This window comes from Citrus sinensis, chromosome 2 (genome assembly GCF_022201045.2).
Source record: "Citrus sinensis cultivar Valencia sweet orange chromosome 2, DVS_A1.0, whole genome shotgun sequence".
NCBI classification, from domain to species: domain Eukaryota; kingdom Viridiplantae; phylum Streptophyta; class Magnoliopsida; order Sapindales; family Rutaceae; genus Citrus; species Citrus sinensis.
The window spans coordinates 2,552,922-2,578,266 of NC_068557.1; the positions used below are offsets into that span (position 1 = coordinate 2,552,922).

Here is a 25,345-nt window from a genome sequence, read left to right on the forward strand (position 1 = left end):
TATAGTTTATATAGGAAATTATATTTTCTAATATATGGAGGAGTGGAGAAATTTTGGCAAAATAAGAGACTTCCATCTAGAAGTAGAAGGGTGATATCTTTGTTGTGAGAAGATTTCTCTTTCATACAACTTTCTTATTCTACAATGCTTGAAATGGAAAATTTTCTTGGCTGCTTCAATTCAATTGCATGCATCAATAAAGCATTAAATACAGATAAAAGCATAAATAATATGAGACGTGAGGATTTAGAGAGCTTTTAAAGAGAGAGATGAGTTCACAAATATTAGAAATTGACTCATCAAATTTGACTGAACAATTTATAATCTTGCCATAAGTCAGAAAATAATAATAAGAATTTGTGAACATATATAATCGACTGTTTATTATTTAAGTTTTTTCTTCGTTATTTGGAATGGGTGCAGAGAAGAGAAGTTTTGTATCTGAATTCAAACTTGAATTGTGCAGGCTCCTTGCAGGAGTTTCATTAGAGGTCTTTTAATGTAATTTCCTGCATGGTTAAAATTGGAAAAACAAAATTGGGGTTTTGATAGGATTATTGAGGAGTGCCAATAGTGCCACTCATTCCTAAAATGGATTTGTTTTTAATTTTAAAACTTTTTAGGAGACGACCGGATTAATCTGGAGCCCATGGGTGTGGGCCCATAGCTACCCCAATACTTCCGACACAAGTAGCAGCAAATGCACCACTGCCACCTCATGGAGGATCAAACAAGCTTACTTGTAATTCAAAGATATATTGGGTATGATATGGGGTATATTGAGAGATAATAATTATTTAATATTTTTTTAATGGAGTTAATTGAGAAAGAGAGGTTGGTGAGATGGATGAAGGAGGAAATATCATCACTTTTTAAAAAATAATAAAATTAAATATCAAATAGAGTATTGATATTTGATCCTTTAAATTCATCTCTTCAGTCTCAATTCTTAATTTACCCTACTCATTTTCAAAATTACCTTTTTCTCTAATTCTTTTACTTGGTCAAACTGTTCAGAGATTAACCCCACGAATGTTATACCAGTGTTCACGTTTCCTGAGTCGTTGCATAACTATCACAGTTTGCTCATTCGCTGCACTTCTAATTGTGGTTGTGAAGAGTATTTTAATTAAAAACTCCCTCGCCTAAGAAGCAAGAAGTGCACCAATGGCAAGCCAACGAGAAACCCCATAATTACTGATGCAAGAATGCAAAGCATCTAAACATAATATTTAAACAAAATAATCAGAAGCAAAATCAAAGCAAGTTGGGCTCTGGAAGCCATGAATTTGAGAAATGTAAATAAATTTTAATTTGTGCTAAGTAAATTGATTGCAAACTCTAAATAATGGAGACAAATCTGGAACTTTTTGTGGGTATTTTCAAGGCTCTTTTCTCGTTTTTTTTAAACAATGGAGTGACGATGAGGATGGACTTGAGGTGTGAAAAGGGGTGGTGGTGGTGGTTACGGTGATGCTCGAGAGAGAGGGAAAAATATATAATTTTGAAAATTAATAAAATTAATGAAAAGCAGGGATAATATAATAGAATAGAATACATTGAGGGTAACACATCACTTCTTTATCAAATTAATATTAATGGACAATCATTAATTTCAAAGGGGACTTTTTTGTTAGCGGTGAAAATCCACCCAAATCAACTGTGGGCTCGCCATGGTTGGAATTGAGACATAAAAGGCCAATACATTAATTGAGACAGAGACAGGCTCTAAGGTTACGCGGTTTCTTTTAAAATAAAAAAGCGAAGTTAGAAAATAAAAAGATTTTTTTTTTAAATGTATAAAATGACCTTCTATATCAACAGTTAATATGCAGTACAAGTCAATGGCGTGTGGTTCATGCACAAGAAAGTAAATCAATATGATTGAACGTGAGAACAATGTATGCGGACTGTAATTGGACCAGCAAAAATTGACCAGCGAGAAACAATACAAACAACAGACGTATTTAAAACGGTACATATTTCTTTCTTGATGTTTTTTAATGAATTGATAATCCTGACGATTTTTTTTGAGGAAGGGCACTTTATTGAAGTGGCAAACCAAATCAGTATCATCACCGACAAGTCAGCCTACCCTATTGGGAAGAAATAAAATAATAATAAGATAAGTGCTAAGTTACATTTAATGTAACTTACAAAATTTATCTCAACCACATAAAATTATGAGACCCATAATTTATGTGGTTGAGATGAATTGTGCATATTACATTAAATGTAACTTAGAAACTCCCTAATAATAATAGTAATAAACCTACCAAAAAGAAGTAAAAAAAAAAAATTGTTATAATAAGATATATCATACAAACTAATTTATATCAATCACACCTATATGATTATCTCTCTTATTCTGTGATTGAGGTACACAAAACAGAAAAACCGGCAGTATACATGCAAATTAAATTAACCGTTCTGAAAAAACATATAATATGAAAATTGCATAAATCAACCTACAATGCGATGAGAGCGCAAACTGTTTGTACGACGGTGAGTATTAGGAGAATAACGCCAGCAATTACGGAGATAGATGCCCATGGAGTGTTGAAATAATTCTGCTTCAAGGTTGCCGTCCAACCATGCCACTCTAATTTGCAGTAGTGAAGTAAATCTGTAACGACATTGGCATATTGGAAATCAGAACCCATTATACAACTTTTTTTAAGGCTTTGGAGAACACTTGACATTCTTTCACTGTCTCCCAGCCCAATGATTCCATTTTGAATGAGTAAATCGGCATCTTTCGGAGTGCGGATAAGGAAACATAGGAGTGCAACATAGTCATTAAAATATCGGGGATAGCCTTGCATATTCTCGAAAGTTAGAATGTTTCTGTACAGACGCTCTGTCCGGCCTCCAAATGCTGTGAAAGATGGAATTATCAGCCTCCCATTTTCGAAAGTGATGTGAAGTCGACTTTGTGATCTACCTCGCCCTGAGTCAAACTGGACGCCAGCTTGATGAAGTTCCTTTATCCCGGGTATGTTTTGATAATTGAATCGCCGTTTGTCACGTGACTGGGATGATGGCCGAAGACAGAGTATTATAAGATCAAGAAAATGTTTGGCTTTGGAAAAGTGGGTATCTATCAAATTCGTATCACCAATCGGAAGAAAGGAAGAGTCCTTGGAGAAGAAAAAACGGATGATAGTTATGAGGGAAATCTCCGAGTAGATGTCACCATAGGTAGCAATTTTGGCTAGATCAAACAACTCATTGAGAATGAATAACGGAAGCTGATTTTCCTCCAAATACAAGTCAAATCGCATTTGAATGCCCAGGAAACTCAACTCTGACTCACCAAATAAGGGATCATCATCAGTTCTGAAATCACCCTTATATTTTCTCAGAAACAACTCAATGAGGAAGACGGCATCCACTAAAATCATGGCCACAAACTCGTCACTTTCAATATCAATGGTTTCCGCATAACAATTGCGCAATCTCGCTTCCTTTTTCCTTATGGACGCAACGAATTCTGGCATGCTTACCTTGGTTCGTTGGAGAAAGTGATGCAAGTATCTTAGTTTATTATCTTCCATGGCTTTTAGCTCTTCGTTACCATGATGAAGCGGGCCGATTGAAACAATATGCGGGGTGTAGTCACTTGGATTTAAGCACCGTTGGGACTGAGGAACTCTGTAGATGCAGCACTCTTTGGATGAGGGATAATGCAGGGTCTTGAACTTCTTGCTCAAAGTCTCCGCTAACTTGATATCAATTGCTGCGTGGTCCTTATTGATGTCCATATTTCTGTGGCTTGGTGGCTGCAGTAGCAACAAAATTAATATATAAAACATGTAATTTCCAATGCGACATAAAAAGAAATAACTGAAACGATGTATCTAGTTAATTTAACAACAGAAAAACCAAGTTTCATTGAAGCCACATGGACAACACTTGCCTGCAACGAATTCATGCGTGCAAGTCAACATTTGCCTTCAGATTTTGCTACATATATATGATGGGTAAGTTGATTTTCTCTAAGTTTTGCGAGAGACTATAACATTTGGTATTTTACTACATATCCGTGCCTTTTTATTTTCTATTTTTCAGTGTACCAAAAGCTACCAAGTGTTAGGAATGGTTAATGACCTAGTTAAATTCATGTACTTATAAAAGAAATTATTATAGGGAAAAGAACACAGACACCCCCAATGTTTAGATGAGGGACACAAATACCCTAATATTTTAAAAAAGACATTCAGAACCCCATCTTTTAACGGGAACTGTTTTTTTAACAAAAATTATAATTTTAACATATAATTACTGTTATACCCTTCTAGGATATTAAAAAATAATTGGTCACTGTCCAATTTGTTCCTATATTATTAATAAAATTACAAATATACCCTCATTGCCCAATTCCTCTATTTAATTTTTTGTCCAATTTTCTCTTCAAGCCAAAACAATTTAATCCATTACTCAAGAATAAAAATAAATAAAATTGGTTATTAATGTCATAAGAATTAGTATAACAATAAAAATCAATAACAATTCCCTTGGCTCTCTTCTCCTCACTATATTTATGATTGATATATGGAGAATTGTTATTCTTATGGCATTAATAACCAATTTTATTTATTTTTATTCTTGAGTAATGGATTAAATTTATTTGGCTTGAAGAGAAAATTTGACAAAAAATTAAATAAAGGAATTGGGCAATGAGGGTATATTCGTAATTTTATTAATAATATAGGAACAAATTGGACAATGACCAATTATTTTTTAATATCCTAAAAGGTATAACAGTAATTATATGTTAAAATTATAATTTTTGTTAAAAAAAAGTTCTTGTTAAAAGATGGGGTTCTGAAATTTTTTTTTTAAATATTAGAAAATTTTGTGTCTTTTCTCTAAACGTTGGGGGTTTTTAATGAGCTTGACTCCACCGAAGTCTTTCTTAGTAAACGTTGGGGGGTTTTTAATGAGCTTGACTTCTCCCTTTCTTAGTACTACAAATGAAACAAGTTGCTTTCTTGGAAAATTGAATAATCTTGTTTCCCCCTCCGAAGTCTTTCTCAGTAAACGTTGAGGGGTTTTTAATGAGCTTGACTTCTCCCAAGTCTTTCTTAGTGCTACAAATGAAACAAGTTACTTTCTTGGAAAATTGAATAATCTTGTTTCCCCTTTCATTTATTCAGCAAGCAACACGTTAGCAACTGGATCATCGAATAGGCCAAAATCAGCTAAATTATTGTATTCATTTAAGTCAAGTCACACAATTTAAAAGTCGAATGGCGTTTAGAGAGAGGAAAAATTATTTTCTCTCAACAGTCAATTTCTATATGGTACAAGGGAACCTGGAACCGGATTGCAAGTATAGAGCCGGGGAACCTTATTAACCAAAAGAATCAGGTACCCCGAGTCACTGGGCATATGATATATGTAAATCCTAGCAGAAACTTGGGGTGTGCAACAAAAACTCAATAACTGAATCCATTCCAAACTGAATGTGTTGGGCTGGATTTAGAACAAATTCGGGTTGGGTTGAGTTGTGTTTGGAATCTGTACAACTGATGAATCAATCCCTCTTATTCTATGATTAATAAGATACACAAAGCAGGAAAACCAGAAATACAAGTGAAATTTTTTTTGAAAATAATAGAAATTAATCTACAATGCAATGATTGAACAAACGGTTTGTGTGATGGTGAGTAAATAATTTAGATTTTAAGATTTGTTTGGTTTTATAAAAAAAAAACTTAAAAGATATTTTCTTTTTGGGTAAAGTCTTATTTAAAGTAGTTAATTTCAATATATGAATTTGTATTTTATAAGCTGATCTGGGGTATTTTAAAATTAATTAAATTCAAAATAGGTGTTATAAGGACTTTTGTGGGGTGTTAAAAGCTTCACCCTTGACGCAACTCCTACTAAGAAGAAGTCATAAAACACAAGCTCGTGACTTCAACCCATACCACAGCCTTTTTGGACGTGGCAATTTGTGATATATCCATCATTTTACCATTTACAAGTTCGACTATTGGTGTCCCTCTAAAATCCTTTAAACCCCTTTAACTATTTTATAATTTTAATCTTTATCAAAATTATATGTAACGATAAAAATATACTTAAACCCTGAAATTAAACACATGCAAACAATTTTCCTTTTACAAACAAAAAATATAGATTTTAATAGATTAACAGACAAAAATGCATAGTTTCTAATGCATTAAAATCTGTATTTTATTCTCACTAATGGAGTGCAAGACTTTTACAATAACATATCATTTAAAAAAAAATAATCGAAAACTTAGTTGTTCCAAACGTATTCATATATCTAATGCACAAAGCTCATGTAAAATTCAAAATGAAACAAGAAAACCACAAATTAGTAGACATGATATCTAAAATAGATAGACAAACGACAATGCATATGGTTAAATTCCTGGGTAATAAAATATTTCCTAGGTGATCAATAGGGCCTTGCATCTACTTCTTGGCATGGGCGATCAATAACCCCTGTTGGCCAATATTTGAATTTTGCGTTGCTTGCAATTCCTTCGTCTCCACATACCATATTTCACAAAGGCAATTGCATGCATAGGATTGTCATTTAAAGGAATGTCCTATATATTTTTAATAGCATTAGTGATGGATGAGACATTCTCGAAAACGACAGAAGCTTGAGCTTCTTGAACGTTTTTCTTTTCCCCCTCTTTTCGGATAGGAGGCTTTTTGAATGTTAAAACCTCTAATATCATCTTGAATTGCTTGATATCATGGAAGATAAAAATGCCTAGCAATATGAGGAAAAAAATTCTTATTGAAATGGGATAATAATTGGAGTCGTGAGGAACAAGTTTTAGTAAGATCATCTTTGTCATTGATGGAAGTGTTAAACAAATTTTATATTATTTATAAACATTTTAATGGGTAAATAAAGAAAAGGGGTTTAAAGTTGTATTTGGAGGGATGCCACTAGTCAAACTTATCATTGTAATATGAAAAGGAGATAAAGTTAATGAATTGGTATTAGTTTAAAATAATACAACTATAAATCAAGGTATTCATAGTACTTATTTATTAATAATAAAAGCTTTTGATTTACGAGCTCTTTTATTATAAGATTAATTTCTTAACAAAATATATCTTCATTTTTAAAATAAGGAAATGTATTTAATTTTTAACTATTGTCGACTGATATATTCTGTCCTCAAAAAGTTTTTCAAAAACAGATTCTGTGATGATTTGATGTTAGTGTACTAACTTTTTAGAAAGTTGCTAGTTATTTGATCAGCATATAAAAATAATTAAACTTTATTAGTACATTCTTATAAACTATACATGACAAATCAAAATCAAAATTCGATTCAAATTAGTTCGTTTGCTTTCACGTAAGAAATTGAGAGATGCAAAAAATATGTATTGCATCAATATATCACAAGAGAGACTTTTTTTTTTTTACCATATTAACTTATTTTTTAAAAAAAAACTTTAAAGAGAAGTGAATCACATGTGAAGTCAAATCAGCAACAATCAGGGGCGGAATAAGCCAATTTTGGCTGGAGGGGTCAAAGAATTTTTTTTAAAAAAATGAATAAAATTTTTAATGCAAATAAGCAATTATTAATATAATAAAAAATAAAGTACTTTAATCAAAGTTCACATTTTGTTTCAAAACATACAGGCAAGTGAACAAACAAAATTATAAAATCTCCTAAACTTGAGCTTTGCATTCTTTCATGGAACAAAAATCAAGTACAATAGATTTTGTACTAAAGGTTCCTGCAATTTCTTTTTTGATGTGAACAACCAAATAGTTCACAAGAAATCTATCTCTCATCTTGTTACGAACGCTTGTTTTAACAATCTTCATAGTTGAAAATGCTCTTTCTGTAGTTGTTGTGGAAACTGAAAGTGTCAATATAAGACGAATCAATCTGTCAATTAGATGATAATAATGTGATTTTCTTGTTTCCACTAGTCCTTGAAATATTTCAGATAATTTAGATGTGATGAGGCACATCTAGCTCATAATGCTACAACTAATATTTCAAAATAATTCTCTCTTGCTCCGTGAAATCCTAGGGATAAAATTTTTCTGTAAGTTTGTATATATCATCAATATTAAATGATCTAAAACCATCTTTTGGGTCTAAAACTGAGCTAAGAGTAATCAATTCCATTGTTTTCTCATTGAATCTACTATTTAACTCTTGCAAATGAGAGTCAATTGTAGCAGTAAATAAATCACTCTGATAATGATGCTCAATTGTGATTTGGTCCTCTTGATGACAAGAACAACCAAGACCCATTATGTAAAGACCACTCATATCAGGTACATCAATTTCATACTTTTCACAAAATGATTTTGTAGTTTCAAGAAAAGAATCCCAACCGTCTTCTCTCATTTTTAGAATAAAAGCTCTTGTTGTCGACACATGGTGCATAGCATTTAAAATATCTTGAAACTTCTGTTGTAAAGCTTGACAAAGAATATCTGTAATTCCTAGAATCTCCTTCACTACATGCAAGATAAACACAAAATCAAAAGATGTAATAATATTATAAGCTGAATCAACATCACCTCGTTGAGAATAATTGGATCCTTTCTTGACAATGCTTTGAAGAGCTTCACAAGTTGCCTTAAACATCTTTATTAAACTACAAACAGAATGAAAATCATAACCCCAACAAGTATCACATGCTTTCTGCAAAGTTCCAATCTGGTTTGCTACTTTACCAGTCTCAACTTCATCAATAGCAATCATGTTAGCGATTTCATGTATTCGAACTGATTGTAGTTCACTATTATGCTTGCTAGATGCACTTAAAATTGATTTTTGTTGTGAACTTTTTAAGTGCATCTGAGATTTTGTTATCAACCCAACTCATCGACTGACCTTATCAGAAAATTCTTCATAGTTTCAGGCTTATAGAGAAAAAGTTTAGGGAAAAGAAACAAAGTTCTGAAAATCTGCAAATTCCTAATTCCACCGTTCTTCACAAATTTTGTATTATTGGGCACTAAAGTCTTCCCTAAATCACGATGGGTACGGCTGTACCAGCAACAAGCGCACTACAGCGACCTCATGGAGGATCAAGCTTAATTGTGATTCAAGGATATGTTGGAGTTGAGAGATAATAATTATTTTAAATTTTTCAATGGAGTTGATTGAGAAACAGGGGCTGATGGGATGAATGAAGGAGGTTAAATATCGTTACTCTAATAATAAAAAATTAAAAAGAAAAACTAATTGATACTCAATATCAAATAGAGTAGTGATACTTGACCCCCTAAATTTATCTCTTCCATCCTTCTTTTTTTAATTTACCCCACTTATTTTCAAGATTATCCTTTTTTATAATTCTTTTAATTGGTTAAATTGTTCAAAGATTAACCTCACAAAGTTATATCAATGCTCGCTTTTCCTGAGTCTTTGATTATCACAGTTTTCCATTTGCTGCACTTATAGTTCTGGTGGCGATTTTGATTGCAAACTCCCTTGTATGAGAAGCAACAAGTGCACCATTGGCAAGCCAATGAGAAACCCCATAATTACTGATGCAAAAAAGAAAAACTTCCGTCTGAATGCAAAACATCTAAACATATCAATTTAAACAAAATAATCAAAAGCAAAATGAAAGCTAGTTGGGCTTTGGAAGCCATGAATTTGAGTAATGTAAACAAATTCTAGTTTTACTAAGCAAATAGAATGCAAACTCTAAATATTGAAGACGAATTTTGGAATTTTTATCAGCATTTTCAAGATTTTCTTTTTGTTTTTAAAAGAGTGGTGTGATAATGAGGATGAACTTGTTGTGATGAAGAAAAATGGCGGTGATTACGGTCATACTAGAGAGAGGAGTGCATGTGAAAGAAAAAAAATATTTTCATAATTATTTTTTAATTTAGCCGATCCTGAATAGCCCGATCTTTATTTCAACCAATCTGTCGGACCTTTCCATATGGATTTGCGCCGAATACTCATACGGGAAAGTTGACTTCTGGGTCTGGTAATCTATTCTCTGAGAAATCCTTGAGAGAGTGTAGATAGGTCCGTAGAAGGAGGTAAGCCAGGGTGGACACTCGCAAAAGGTCAAACAGTCTCATAAAAAGCAACATGACCCCACTAGAGGTCAGCCGAAGTGGATTGGTTGAAAAGAAATTTTCTGGCTTTGCATCACATTATTTGACTCTTTGTAGTGCTTTGGGATTATATTCCACGCCAAAAAAGCCCTTGGTTGGGGAGGGGAGGAAATCTGTACACGCTTTTCCTCTTGGCAAGAAAGAACTCCAAGCGATCCAGACTCATTCAAACCAATTTACACTCCGTACCCATTCAAAGTAATTTACGCGAAGGGCTTTCTTTAACCTTCCGCCCTGTCTTCTTATCCTATCCCGACGGGGGGCATAGCTAGCTTCTTTTTGGTTAGCAGAGGGATGGCTATTCAAAGATTCGAAGCTTTATCTGGTTTCTGAGATTTGATTCTTTTATTTTGTTGTTCAAAATTCTTAAAAAAAGTATTCAAATGAACCACGTGAACAGAGAGTGGGCAGAATGCTTATTAAGGATAATTTTAAAAATTAATGGAGTTAATGCAAAAGTGAGGTTAATGAAACATATAAAGAGGATCACAGGAAATTTTTTTGAATATCAACAGCAATTGGCAAGTCCATCAGTTTCACTGGAGACTTTTTTCGTGCGGTGAAAAATTGAAAATTAATCCAAATTAACTGTGGGCTCACCATCATTTGAGTCGAGACATACAGGAATCCATATATTGAAAATTGAAAATTACTCCTCCTTGCCATCCACTTTCTTTGAATTTTTGTGATTTTTCCAGTTTTATTCATTAGGTTTAATACCCTTGACAATTGACGACAGAAGGATCTGCACTTCGTACTTCTTTGTTAGAATAGAAACAATTATTCGCAATACAACTCCGAGTTAGATAATTCGTTGATGAACTTAACCGACTTCACTGCTTTTCTCAAGAGAAAGATAGTCATCACATGCTGCTTTCCATTTTCTGAAATCACTTCAGAGTTTAGACGGTGTCAAAATACTTACACGTGTTATCATTTTCATTTTTCGAGTTTTGATTCCAAGATATTCTTTGTTAACGTTCTTTTTACATAACTTTGCTTCTCCAAATGCAGCATATTTAGTTGTATCTTTGCTAGAATTGCCACAGCATAGCAGCCACGGAAGAAAATCTAGGGCAGAAAAAAATTTCATAATCAGAATCTGCAAAAAAAGAGGTAATGGGAGTCTGTCAGACAACCGTGTGACCCCCCCAGCCTGGGAAATCCAGCTGAGAACGATCCTCTACAGCCTCAGCAACCTTGGGATCAATGACAGCCGTTAATCACGCTCGGATCACACGATCATACTAACATTATTTTAAAATATATATATCATTACATTTATTTTAATGTTATATTTTTATTTATTATAAACATTAGAGACAATTTTTTTAAGATACTAGAACTAGGTAAAAGATATTATGGTCTAAAAGGAATCTTAGTGTCTTTTTTTTAAAATTTAAAAGTGTTGGTGACCATTTCTCTAAATTTTAAAATGTAAATATTCCTTTTTCTATATTAATTTAGAAACAAGGCTATAAATTTACATGATATCTTTTTAAATAAAAAAGAAAGATCCTCTATAATGCTGTAATTTTTATTTTTTTTACAGCATATTACTATATTGAATATCAATGGTAGGTCCATCGGCTTCACAAGGGACTTTTTTTTTTTGTGCCGTGAAAAAATGAAAATCCATCCAAATTAATTGTAGGCCCACCATTGTTTGAATCGAGACATAAAGGGCGGGCCCATATATTAATTGAAAGACAAGGCTCTAAAGTTACACGATATCTTTTTAAATAAAAAAGACCATCCTCTGAGATGCTATAATTTTTTTATAGTATCAATAACGTAAAAAATATATACCGTTGATTTCAATGAGTAGACATATCTCTATTAATAAAAAAGATCTTGTTATCTTACATTTAATGTAACATACACATCCAATAATTGATAGCTATGTGTCCAGAAGAGAGAGAAAATGCATTGAAAAACAAGTAAGAGGAGTTGGCTGTAAGTTACATGAACTGTAACTTAGGCAACTCCTAATAAAAAAACATTAATTACATGGGTATCTATTTTTGAAATTGCAGTTGTTATTCTCCTAATACGCACCATCGTACAAACACTTTCCTCTCTCATCGCATCGTAGATTAATTTATACAGTTTTCAAATTATGTACTTTTAGAAGGATTAATTTCATTTGCATGTATTGCTGCTTTTTCTATTCTTTGTACCCCAATCACAAAATAATTAAAAAATCTTAGTATTGTATTAATCTTAGTATTGTACAATCATTATGATTGATTGTTATGTCTTTGAGATGAAGTTGCTGCAAATTATTGCAGTTGCTATTGATTGTTATACTACACCTATTTAATACATATATGACATGTATATTTGAATTAAATATAACTATTAATTAAGTGGATGTACAGTAAAGATATTTTAAGATCTCTCGTTATGATATAACTTTTTACATCTTTCATTTTTATCCTTTCTTTGTATTTCTTCCTGTGTAGGTTGACTTGTCCGGGATGATGGCTGATTTTTAGCTGATTTTTGGCCTATTCGGTGATCTAGTTGCCAACTTGTTGTTTGCTTGAATAATTGAGAGGGGAAACAAAATTATTCAATTTTCCAAGAAAGCAACTTGTTTCATTTTTTTATATTTAAAAAAAAAAACAACTTGTTTCATTTTTAGCATTAAGCAAGACTTCAGAGACATTAAAAAAAATAAAAACATTCAATCATGTATTCATTTAATTTTTACTACGTTGCTCTCACGTTCAATCACTTTAGAAACAAAATAGATTTAAAAAATGCAATGACAGTGAGGCAGCGTTGAACATTTTCCAAGTTGTGGCAGGGCCACATTTTGAATATATTGAACAGGGAAAAGAGAGACAAAAAAAAAAATAAAACAAAAGAGACGAAGAATAATATTCTAGGCAATGTCATTATAAAAATCAAGTAAAAGAAAAAACAAGCAAATTCAATTAACAAGTAAAAGATAAAATGAGCAGAGAATTTGAATCCAATTAAAAGCACCTGTAGCTATGGCAACTTTTTATCCAATAATTAATTCTTTGATTGCAATTACCTGTGGGTTATTCGGCTATCGCTTATCATTAGACTTAGGCATTAGAAAAGCAGTGAAATATTGGAATAAGTCCAATTTAGAAAGTGGCAGACAATATGTAATTAAAAAAAAAAAAGTGGTTGACAATAACAATATAATATTCCACACCAAACATGAATGAGTATCCATATGCAGTGCAAGCTACGGAGCAGAGCCTAGAGTCTTGGAATTTGTGTAAAGTTAGGGAAAAAAATGAAAAAAGAAAAAGTAAAAAAGAAAGTCTTTGTCTGTTAGACCGCGTCAATGTTCATGCGAGGGCCTTTTTGAGTCAATTATTGGATTTGTTCATAACTGCAGGGCATAAGCTACTGACAGGGAAACTGGAAGTCTCTTGTTCTACAACTTGCGATAATTCTCATTGTTATTTTGTTAATAATGCAGCAAGTGATAGAAAATATGGATAAAAGCGCGTATGCATCGATTGATATGGAGAAGTTAGCAGATTCTTTGAGTGGGAAACTCAAGACCTTGCGTTATCCCTCATCCGAAGCGCGCTGCATCTACAGAGTTCCTCAGACCAGGCGGTGTTTCCATCCAATTGATTACACTCCGCAACTTGTTTCAATCGGCCCGCTTCATCATGGTAACCCAGAGTTACAAGCAATGGAAGAGCATAAGCTAAGATACTTGCATCACTTTCTTCAACGAACTAAGGTAAGCATGGCACAGTTCCTTGAATTTATAAAGAAAAAGGAGACGGAGTTGCGCAATTGTTATGCAGACACCATTGATCTTGAAAGCGATGAGTTCATAACGATGATTTTAGTGGATGCTGTCTTTCTTATTGAGTTCTTTCTTAGAGCAACTCGTCTTCCTACTTTTGTAACTGATGATGATATCTTATTCAAGAAATCACCAGAGTTGAGTGTCCTGGGTATTGGAATGCGATATGACATTTACCTCCTAGAAAATCAGTTACCATTATCCATTCTCAGTGAGTTGTTTGATCTAGCGAAAACAACAACCCACGATGATGACATTTATGAGGGAATTTCCCTTAGGACTCTTACCCGTTCATGGCTCTCCCGTGATAGCAATCTTCTAGCAATAGATGCTGAGAATTTTATAGCAGTCCACTTTTACGAAGCTAAACACTTTCTTGATCTGATTATACTCTGTCTTCACTCTCTTCAGCCACCCCACTCACCCGCCCAAAGTGAATTCCCTTACCGCAACATACCTGGTGCAAAGGAACTTGATCGAGCTGGCGTCAAGTTTAAATCAGGACCAAACAAAAATCTACTTGACATCAAATTCGATAAAGGGACTCTGGAAATTCCGATTTTCAGTTTGTTTGATTCCACAGAGCGTTTCTACAGAAATCTTCTAGTTTTCGAGACTATGCATGATTATCCGACCAAATATTTTAATGACTATGTCATAACCATGACTTACTTTCTGGTGACACCAAAAGATGCGGATCTACTCATTCAAAATGAAATTATTGGTCTAGGGGATAGTGAAAAATTGTCAACTGTTTTCCATAGCCTTAGCAAAGATTGTGTCAAGGGTGGGCATGATTTCCAATATGTCGATGTCGCGAGAGCTCTACAGGCCTATTGCAAATCACCATGGCAGAGTTGGAAGACAAATTTGAAGCAAAATTATTTCAACACTCCATGGGCATCTATCTCTGTCATTGCAGCTGTTATTCTCCTCCTACTCACCGTCACACAAACAATTTGTTCTATCATCGCATTATAGATTATTTTCTAGAGCTTTCCAATTATGTGTTTTTCTGCTGGTGTACATCAATCACAGAATAAGAGAGATTCATTATGTAGTTGTGTTGTGTTAAGTTTGATTTTCAATAATTACTCTATCACTGGTAATTATAGTTTGATTTTCGTTATAGCTATCCGATAATATTTTCAAAATTATTTTATTAAACCTGAATCATTAATTCAATCTAAGGACTCGAATTCATCCCGCTATCATTAATTTTATTGGAACTTTTATACAGGACCATTGAATGAATTATTATACATCCTGTGATTGAGCGACACAAAACAGAAGCGCTATTACAAGCTATACAAGCGAAATCCTTCCGAAAAATATACGAACAGAAAATAGTGAAAATTAATTAGTTAACCTATTTCCACTGATAGAACAAGTCCATGGAGTGCTGAAATAATTTTGCTTCAAGTTTGCCTTCCAATCGTGCCAAGGCATTGTACTAGCTCAGTTTATCTTCAACAAGATCACCATATCCGAAATTTACATTCAGGAGACACTCTTTGATACTGTTGAGAGAAACATTTCACAATCTTCCATCATTCCCCACTCCAATAATTCATTCTGAATGGGTAATTCCCCATCTTCTGGAGGGGGCACAACATAACTCATGATCATAATATAGTCATTAAAATAACAGGTACAGCCATGCGTACTCTCGAAAACTAGAATATTTCTATAAAAGCTCCCGTGGTATAATATACTATAAGAAAAGAAATTTCAAGGATCCCTTTATTAAAGTCAAGTGGAATCGACAAAAGAGAACATCTGTGTAGAAGGGTATGGTAAATTTGTAATAAATTTTAATTTGAAGGGCACCTTTTTTTTTTAAATCAGCTGATGTGTGAAAAAGCATAAAATAGATACGTGGCAGAAGGAGACCAGCCACTGACGCAGAGAGTGTTGCTAGCGACTGTGGCTAGCACTCCTCGAAGATCAATAATAATAATAATAAGAAAGCCCGTCTTAAAAAAAAAAAAAGAAGACTTGTCGAAGTCAATGTTCAGTCCATTGAATGCATGTTTTTGGGTGCGCACTTTTTTTGTGTGGTGGAAATCCACCGAAAATTGATACGCAATCTACGTATTGATTGATTTGGTTCGTTCATCAATGATTAGTGGCACGAGAAAAACGTGCATATGGAACTGTTTCAATATGACCGACCGTTCAATATATATATATATATATATATATATATATAACATAGAACATAGAGAGCTGGATGAAATTTTACCGCCGTTAAGTTACTGTAATTTAGGCGGTCCCTCTATATATATATATGCTTTTCAAATAACTTTTTTTTTAACACTTTATTATGATTAGAGAATTCAAAAAAGAAAAATATATACATGTCAAAATTTTATTGAATGAGCGCATGGATAATGTAATATACCCATCCCATGTAAGTGTATTTCTGATTGTACAACCTAGCAAGCACCAACGCTGCAATTGTAAGTTTACTAATTCTTGCTAATATTGTGTGATTCTGATTTATTATTCTTTTTTTCTTTAATCAGTCCGGATATGCATTTTAATCCCTCTTTTGTTTGCTAAAGAGAATTTCATTAGTTTTTTTACTACTGCAGTAAGCAATTTGAATGTGGATAGTAGCAAGAAGTTAGAAAATTCGTTTAGTGAGAAGTTAGAAGAGCCGTGTAATCCAATGTTAGGTTCAATCTTTATAACACTTCATCATGTGATCTAATAAAATAAATAAATAAAAATAATGCCTGTTTATTATGGGTACTCGTTCGGAGTGGATACCCATAACAAGAAAAATTAATTAAGTACATAAATAGATAAAAACAATGATTTTTAATTATGGGTACTCGTTCAGACTAGATACCTATAATAAGAAAAATTAATTAAGTACATCTTGGGGTAGATCCAACGAGTTCGATTAGGAGCGTTTAGTTAAAAAAAATTAAATTTTTTTGAATGAGTATTACCAATAATTCCATTTCATTCGACTGACAATACAAAACAACAGCTATATTTGCTAAAATAATCCTTCAGCCCCAATTTTATAATTTACCCCACTTATTTCTAAAATAATCTTTTTTTTTATAATTCTTTTAATCGGTCTAATTGTTCAGAGATTAACCCCACGAGTGTTATACCAGCGTTCACATTCCATCAGTCGTTGCATAATTACCACAGTTTGCTCTTCCTCATTTGTTGCACTTCTAGTCATCTGGTGGCGAAGTGTATTTTAATTACAAACTCACTCGTATAAGAAGTAAGAAACGCACAAATGGCAGGCCAACAAGAAACCCCATAATTACTGTTGCAAGAAATAAATTGAATGCAAACTCTAAATACTAAAGATGAATTTGGGATTTTTTTATGGGTATTTTCAAAATTTATTTTTCGTTTTTAGAAGAGTGGTGGGATGATGAGGATGAACTTGTTCTGATGAAGATAAGTGGTGGTGACTACGGTGATGCCATAAAGAGAAGTGCATATGGAGAGGAAAAATGATATTTTTATAATTTTTTTTATTTTTTTATTAAAGATAATTTTAAAAATTAGTGGAGTTAATACAAAAGAAAGGTTAACGAAGATCAAATATTAATACTCTATCGAATATCCGTTGTCAGCCCATTAATTTCACATGGGAATTTTTTTGGTGGTGGAAATCCACCCAAATTAGCTGTGGGCCCGCTTTGGTTTGAATGAAGACATGAAGAGCCCGTATATTTATTAAAGAATAATGATACAATCATAAATTTTTATATAAATTTATTTTGTATAAATTGATATGATATTAATTTATTAGTTAAATTAAATATCACTTAACCTACATGATTTATTTTTATTAATTTATATTTTTATTCAACTAATGAATTAATACCCTATCAATTTATATAAAATAAATTTATAAAAAAATTTATACTTGTATCATTACTCATTTTTTTTTTTTGGTTTAAACCATTCGATTTCCGATGGCCGCATTGGGTCCCGACTAATTCAGATTCGGGATGTAGTCACAGTTAAGACTCTTTACCTCTCCCAAATGGTGTGTTTAGTGGGGATCAAACCCGAGAGCTCTTCCCATTACTCATTTATTAATTGTGAGATGAGGCTGCAAAATTATGCGGTATCTTTTTAAATAAAAAAGTAAAGTTAAAAAATAAAAAAAGACTTTCTATAGTACAAGTCAATGGCGACTTCTTCAAGTCGCCCTTTCTGGGTCCATTATATCAATAATACAGGTATCCAGTTTCTTTCGCACGTTTCTTATATCAATTGGTTTCTTCGCGAATCCTTGTTACAGGCTATCGACGGGATCATTGTAAGTTTCTGTGTTCTTCAACTTGAGATCACTCAGGAGATGCACTTTGATTATTACTCTGTTGTCAGCTAGTCAAACATAGCTTCAGCTTTTATGCTGCGTTTTTGTTTTGATGCCGTTTTCTTAATTTTTCTGGTCTCACTTTTTTGTCGCCACTGTCTGCAGCAAGCGATACTAGAAGATGGATGATATAAAGATGTTGGCAGATTCTGTGAGAAGCAAGTTCGAGACCTTGCATCCCTTATCCAATGGGTGTTGTATCTACAGAGTTCCTCAGGGCTGGCGGTGTTTGCATCCAAATGATTACACTCCAAAAATGGTGTCAATTGGCCCACTTCATCACGGCAATGAAGAGTTAAAAGCCATGGAAGAGCATAAGCTGAGGTACTTACGATGCTTTCTTCAACGAACTAATGTGAGCATTGAATATTTTCTTACATTCATAAAGGTTAAGGAAGCGGAATTGCGCAACTGTTATGCAGAAACCATTGCATTTAACAGCGATGACTTTGCAACAATGATTTTTGTGGATGCTATCTTTCTCTTAGAGTTCTTTCTGAGAGGTTTTCTCCGTGATTTTATAACTAGTGACGACCGTATTTATGGAAAACCAAGGCTGATTGATCAATTAATAGGTGACCTGTGGCTGCTAGAAAATCAACTTCCATTATTCATCCTCAATGAATTGTTTGATCTAGCCAAAACAGCAACCTATGGTGACTATTACGAGGGACTTTCCTTATTCAGAATTAGCCGTTGGTTCTGGAGATCTGGATTTCCCAATCTCCCAATAGATAAGGATTTGTTAGACACTAAATTTTCAGAAGCAAAACATTTTCTTGATTTGCCAAGACTCTGCCTTCAGCCACCCCAGTCCCCTGCCCAAATTGGATTCAGAGGTCAAAAAATGCCTGGTGCAATGGAGCTGCACCAGACTGGAGTCAAATTTAATGTGGGGACTAGCAAAAATCCATTTGACATCACATTTGATAAAGGAATTGTCAAAATTCCATTTGTTACAATATATGATAATACGGAAAAATTTTACAGAAATGTTCTAGCTTTCGAGAGAATGCACGGCTATACCCGATATTTGAATGACTACATTATAATCATGAGTTATCTTGCACACACTCCAGAAGATGGGAAATTACTCATTCAAAATGGAATTGTTGGACTGGGTAATAGTGAAAGATTGTCAAATTTTTTTCTCAGCCTTATCAAAGAGTGTCCGATGGGTACACGTTTCGGATACACCAACCTCGTTGAAGATCTACAGAGCTATTGCAAATCGCCTTGGCACAGTTGGAAGGCAAATTTGAGGCAAAATTATTTCAACACTCCATGGGCTTCTATCTCTGTCGCTGGAGCTGTCATTCTTCTTGTACTCACTTTGATACAAACAGCTTGTTCTGTGATCGGATTGTAGGTTAATGTAATTTCCACTATTTTCAAATTGTGTGTTTTCGGAAGTATTTCACCTGTATTATTGTTCGTACTAATAGTGCTTTTGTATTGTATAGCTCAATGATTCACAGGACAGGAGCGATGTTAAATAAAATAATAAGAGCGCGAGTGATTATGTTCTTCTGATTGGTTGACTATGACTTTCAGGTGAAATTTTACTCGATCGATTAAGAACTTAACCTGATTATGATCGATACGAGAAGTAGCAAGGCAAAACAATTTTTTTTTTAATAACTTTTAAATAAACACACTTGTTTTGTACGGGAAAACAACAACCTACGGTGACATTGACGAGGAAATTTCCTTCATCAATATTATCCTTTGGTGGCTTTCGAATGATGATGTCACACTTCGAATAAATGATAGAATTAATTGAATATAAATAATAATAGAGTTACAAATAATTTTATTCAAATATTCATGTGCAAATTAGTATAGCATTAGTTGTATAAAATCATTATGAATCCACAAAATAAAAAAATAAAATAAAAATTTGTTTTGCCTCCTTTTAGTTAGCTGCCTTAAATTAAATCACCATACACGATTCTGACTTGAGGGCTCGTGAAATTAGCTTGGTTCCCTTGCTTCTTTCGTACTGAATTTGCTTGGCTCAATCTTGTTCTCCTCTTCTGCCTTTGTCTTCTTTTGTAGTGTAATAAACACATGCCATCTGTCGGTGTTATGTAACGATCCTCCGATAATCACATGAAAGTTACCACATAATTAATCTTGGTTAAACTATTATTTAATTCTTATGTGACACTAATGGGAATTAGTCTTGGTTTTATTCACATGAGAGTTGGGCCTCACGTAGTCATTCACATGAAAATTGGGCCTCATGTCAACAATGTGGTAGAGTGGTGCTATTGGCACCGGTCAATAATTCTCTCGCAACCTCTTCTCTAAATATACCTCGTTTAATAATTTAACTCTCTTCAAACACCACCTTCAATTCCCCCAATAAATAAATAAGAAACTGCATTTTATAATCTATTTCGAAATCTTAAATTTACATATATAATCAACTCTTTATTACTTAATCTTTTTCTCGATATTTTGAAGGGGTGTAGAGAAGAGAAGTTGTATAAAAAATGAATTGTGCAGGCCACAGGGTTTTCATTAGATTTTTATTTGTCTTTTCATCTTTACATGTAATTTCATGTACGGTTGGACAAAAAAATGAAAACGGGGTTTTAATAGGACTATTGAGGTGGTGCCAATAGTTCTACTCAATGTGATATCTCTTTCGCACCACAACTATTTGTTTTTTATAGGTTCCACGGATCTGTTTCCTGCTGCTTCATCTAGGAGAAAAGAATCATAGATATATCAATCATTAGAAGGAAGAATCACCATAAAAAGATTTCTCGTGTATCATTCGTGGCAAAATTATGAACACCAATCAAGACCTCTTTGAAAAAGAGGTCTAATGGGCCAAGCAACTTGAGTAAGTATGAGTAGGGATGGTAAAAAAAGGGGCTTGGACTTTATTTATTTTTAATTATTGTAAATTTGAAATGAATGAATGATTAAGAAGTTGTTATAATAATAAATAAATTAAAGAAAATGAATAATTTAAAGTAAATAATAAATAAAGCAAATAAAAGCTTAGAAATTTTTTTTTTTTTAGTGCTGGATTTTTTAATTCAAACACTTTTTTTTAATCAATGTATAAGAGAGAATTTAGTATCATAATTTTAGTTTTTTTGAATCATCATTAATTTATAAATTAAGAATTTAAGTTTTTTTAATTTTTATATTACTTTTCAATTTTAATTATATTATTTTAATTTATAAATTTATTTTTTAAAAATTTTGGGCCTGAACTTGGTCCGAACCTTTTTTTTTTTATATTTTTTTAGCTCATGTCCAAACCCTCATGTGTGAGGGCCCGAACTTTTTTGCCCACCCTATGTATGAGTATGGAGATTTCATTTAAAAAATAAACCTGAGTATGCATGACGATGATGACTCTAATTTCATCACGCATCATAAAGTTAATTAAAACTTACCTGTGGATTGATAAACGCTTAGACTCACTCTCCTTATAAGTTAGTTTAAGAATGACTCCAAATAAGACAAATGAGTTTGAGTTTTTCCATTGTAGAGAAAAGAGTTTGAGTTCTAAATAAAATCCAATAATAATGTATATACAACAATTAGTACTAAATTTATGAGAGATTTTTTTTTAAAAAAAAAGTTTGTAGTATAATGAAATTCTTTTTGTCTTTTAGTAAAATTCTTTGTCCCATATTACTGATGTACTAACTGTAATACTAAGTCCCATAGTAATGATGTACTAATTGTAGTACTAACTATAGTAAGTATATCATTATTGACTAAAATAATTTAAGGAGAGAAAAAAAAAACACCATCTAACTATAACTGAATTAATCACCATTGCCAATTTGTATCAATCTTTCTTAAACTAAAATTGATGATCTCGACTGGATTAGTAAAGAGTTGAACTTAAACAAGAATAATAGAAAGACGATATTAAAGCTTTATATTTTTTGAACTTAAAGAGTTGAACTTAAACAAGAATAATAGACAGATGATATTAAAGCTTTATATTTTTTGTAGCAATATAAAGCGAAACGAACCAGCTCTAAGTTGTACATAGACTTAAGATGGAGTTTAAGAATATTCAATGCTTTATTCTCAAAACACATCTTCCGGCATTTACTTGTATTTTATCATTTGAGGGAATCAACTAAAGCAGCCACTTGAATATTGTACCCAAAGAGATTCAAAACAAGAGAAATGTTATGTCCTGAAGCAAGGAATTAATATTTTATCAGTTCCGGATGTCTATAAAATCGAGTTAATCTGTGTGCGGAAGAACAATTTCTGAGGCTGGAGGCTTTCTATCTACGGTATGTATACAAATTTCCTCTTTTCATCTTCACTTCTCATGATAGTTATTATTCTACCGAGTTGTAGCATCTTTGCCAACGCGGGGTATTGTTCACGTGGGTCTTTTTCAGTCCATTATTGTTAAATTTACAAAGGATGACATATAGATTAAACTCAGATAAAAATAGCGTATACACTTGACCGGAGTTACTGTGTTGGTAATTAAGTACATATATCCGGTCCATTGAAACGTTGTTTTTATCAATTATTTATTTATTTATATATTTTTGTGGCAATTGTAAGTTTCTTGTTCTTCAACTTGAGATCACTCTAGATAGATGCATCCTGATTACTCTGTTTGTTAGTTAAAGATCGCTTCGGTTTAATATTTTTTGTAATATCAACAAACTTCTAGGAGTATCAACACTTTCTTTAAACTACCCAAGTTATCAGTTAATAATACCCAACTAGTTTTCTATTAGCTTGTGTTAGAGAATCTTGATAAAGAGACTACTATGCCACTGCCTCAATAGTTTCAAACAATTTTTTTTTTTCATTATATTTTTTTTAAAACGACGAGGGACGGGAAAATAACTTTTTTTTTCCTCCTACTTCCTTTAAAATTTGCATTCGGCTGACCTGTCATATAAAGCTGCTTGGAACTTGATAATTTTGTAGTTAACTAGTTATACAGTTTCAGTTATTTCCTTTTACGTCGCATTGGAGTTGACTGGGTTCACATATTCTTCTCACTGCAGCAAGCAACCGAAATATGGAAAGCAAGGACCATGCATCCGTTGATGTGGAGAAGTTAGCAGAATCTTTGAGTGGGAATTTCAAGACCATGCGTTGTCCCTCTTCCGAATCGATTTGCATCTATAGAGTTCCTCAGAGCATGCGGTGTGACCATCCAAGTGATTACACTCCAATGATAATTTCAATAGGGCCGCTTCATCATGGTAACCCAGAGTTACAAGCCATGGAAGAGCATAAGCTAAGATACCTGCGTCACTTTCTCCAGCGAACTGAGGTAAGCATGACGCGTTTCGTCGCATTTATAAAGGAAAAGGAAGCAAAATTGCGGAATTGTTATGCAGAAACCATTCATCTTGGGAGTGACGAGTTCGTTACCATGATTTTGTTGGATTCTGTCTTTATCATTGAGTTCTTTATGAGATCTTATGGGCCTACTTTGATAATTGATGACGATCCTTTATTTACTGAATCGGGGTTGGGTTTCCTGGGTTTACAAATACAAGCTGACCTGTACTTGGAGGAAAATCAGCTTCCATTATTCATTCTCAGTGAGTTGCTTGATCTAGCCAAAACAGCAACCTATAACGGTGACATTTATGAGGGAATTTCCCTCATGATTGTTGCCCATTCATGGTTCTCCGCTCATATCCCTCTTAAAATAGTTACTGAGGATTTGATAGGAGTCCAATTTTCCAAAGCTAAACACTTTCTTGATCTGATTATTCTCTGTCTTCACTCTCTTCAGCCTCCCCCGTCAGTCGCCCAAAGTGAATTCAATTACCAAAACATGCCTGGTGCGAAGGAACTTCATCGAGTTGGCGTCGAGTTTAAACCACGGTCATACAAAAATCTACTTGACATCAAATTCTACAAAGGGACTCTGGAAATTCCGTTTTTCCGTTTGTTTGATCGCACAGAGCGTTTCTACAGAAATCTTCTAATTTTCGAGAATATGCATGTTTATCCGGTTAAATATTTTAATGACTATGTCATAATCATGAGTTACTTTCTGGTGACACCAAGAGATGCCGATTTACTCATTCAAAATGGAATTATTGGGCTGGGGGATAGTGAAAAGTTATCGACTGTTTTCCGTAGCCTTATCAAAGATTGTCTCAAGAGTCCTGATTTCCTGTATGCCGATCTCGTTAAAGTTATACAGGCCTATTGCAAATTACCAACGCACAGGTGGAAGGCAAATTTGAAGCAAAATTATTTCAACACTCCATGGGCATCTATCTCTGTCATTGCAGCTGTTATTCTGCTCCTACTCACCGTGACACAAACAATTTGTTCTATCATCGCATTATAGATTGATTTCTAGAGCTTTCAAATTATGTGTTTTTCTGCTGGTGTACATCAATCACAGAATAAGAGAGATTCGTTATGTAGTTGTGCTAAGTTTGTTTTTCAATAATTACTCTATCACCGGTAATTATAGTTTGATTTTCATTATATCTATCCAATAATATTCTCAAAATTATTTTATTAAAATTGAATCATTAATTTATTCTAAGGATTAGAAATTCATCCCACTATCATTAATTTTATTGGAATTTTTATTCAGAACCATTGAATGAATGATTTGTTATACATCCTGTGATTGGGCTATATGAAACAGAAGCACCAGTACAAACAATACAAGCGAAATCACTACTGAAAACTATACGAGCAGAAAATAGTGGAAATTAATTAGTTAACTTGCAAAATAATTAGTTAAGATAGGATCGTACCTTCAGTCATGTTGTTCAAAAGTTGTTCTCTACATTTACTAAATTTCATAGAGGTGTCTTCTAACCTATTCCATTTTATAGCCATTCTCTTGTGATGAAAATCAAGTTCTTAGCAAGTAGGGACCCTTTATATAGTAATAATTCATAACCTAAAAGACTTTACACTTCCTTCCATCAAAGAAGTGAAATTAAAAATTCTTATCAATTCCATTATGAAAGTGATTAATAAACCCTTCCCCTATCCTCAAAACAACTAAATGGATTATTAATATGAATTTATCTATTCATTTATTCAAACAAGTGACTCG

The 25,345-nt window shown here is 33.1% G+C and overlaps 5 protein-coding genes across 6 annotated transcripts; 3 read left to right on the forward strand and 2 right to left on the reverse strand.

Moving 5' to 3' along the window:
• Window positions 1-2,286: 2,286 nt before the first annotated feature.
• LOC102616058 (UPF0481 protein At3g47200) lies at window positions 2,287-4,088 on the reverse strand. Its single transcript, XM_006467133.4, has 2 exons — window positions 3,920-4,088; window positions 2,287-3,782 (listed from the first exon to the last, which is right to left on the reverse strand). The coding sequence occupies exons 1-2, from the start codon at window positions 3,932-3,934 to the stop codon at window positions 2,469-2,471; spliced, it is 1,329 nt and encodes a 442-aa protein (XP_006467196.1). The 5' UTR covers window positions 3,935-4,088; the 3' UTR covers window positions 2,287-2,468.
• Window positions 4,089-8,045: 3,957 nt separating this feature from the next.
• On the reverse strand, window positions 8,046-8,732 carry LOC107177992 (uncharacterized). Its single transcript, XM_015532593.1, has one exon. It carries the CDS (start codon window positions 8,730-8,732, stop codon window positions 8,046-8,048), a length of 687 nt encoding a protein of 228 aa, XP_015388079.1.
• Window positions 8,733-13,592: 4,860 nt separating this feature from the next.
• LOC107174939 (UPF0481 protein At3g47200-like) lies at window positions 13,593-14,900 on the forward strand. The gene has a single exon (XM_015526211.1). The coding sequence runs from the start codon at window positions 13,593-13,595 to the stop codon at window positions 14,898-14,900; it is 1,308 nt and encodes a 435-aa protein (XP_015381697.1).
• A 3,222-nt stretch (window positions 14,901-18,122) lies between these two features.
• On the forward strand, window positions 18,123-19,824 carry LOC102615549 (UPF0481 protein At3g47200). 2 transcript variants are annotated; one of them, XM_006467132.4, is made up of 3 exons: window positions 18,123-18,225; window positions 18,391-18,609; window positions 19,441-19,824. In XM_006467132.4, the coding sequence occupies exons 2-3, from the start codon at window positions 18,407-18,409 to the stop codon at window positions 19,652-19,654; spliced, it is 417 nt and encodes a 138-aa protein (XP_006467195.1). In that variant the 5' UTR covers window positions 18,123-18,225; window positions 18,391-18,406; the 3' UTR covers window positions 19,655-19,824. The 2 variants fall into 2 exon arrangements, with proteins under 2 accessions (XP_006467195.1, XP_006467194.1); XM_006467131.4 differs by having other exon boundaries at window positions 18,391-19,824.
• Window positions 19,825-22,527: 2,703 nt separating this feature from the next.
• On the forward strand, window positions 22,528-24,750 carry LOC102615268 (UPF0481 protein At3g47200). Its single transcript, XM_025095563.2, has 2 exons — window positions 22,528-22,568; window positions 23,307-24,750. Exon 2 carries the CDS (start codon window positions 23,321-23,323, stop codon window positions 24,614-24,616), a length of 1,296 nt encoding a protein of 431 aa, XP_024951331.1. The 5' UTR covers window positions 22,528-22,568; window positions 23,307-23,320; the 3' UTR covers window positions 24,617-24,750.
• The last annotated feature ends 595 nt before the right edge of the window (window positions 24,751-25,345 follow it).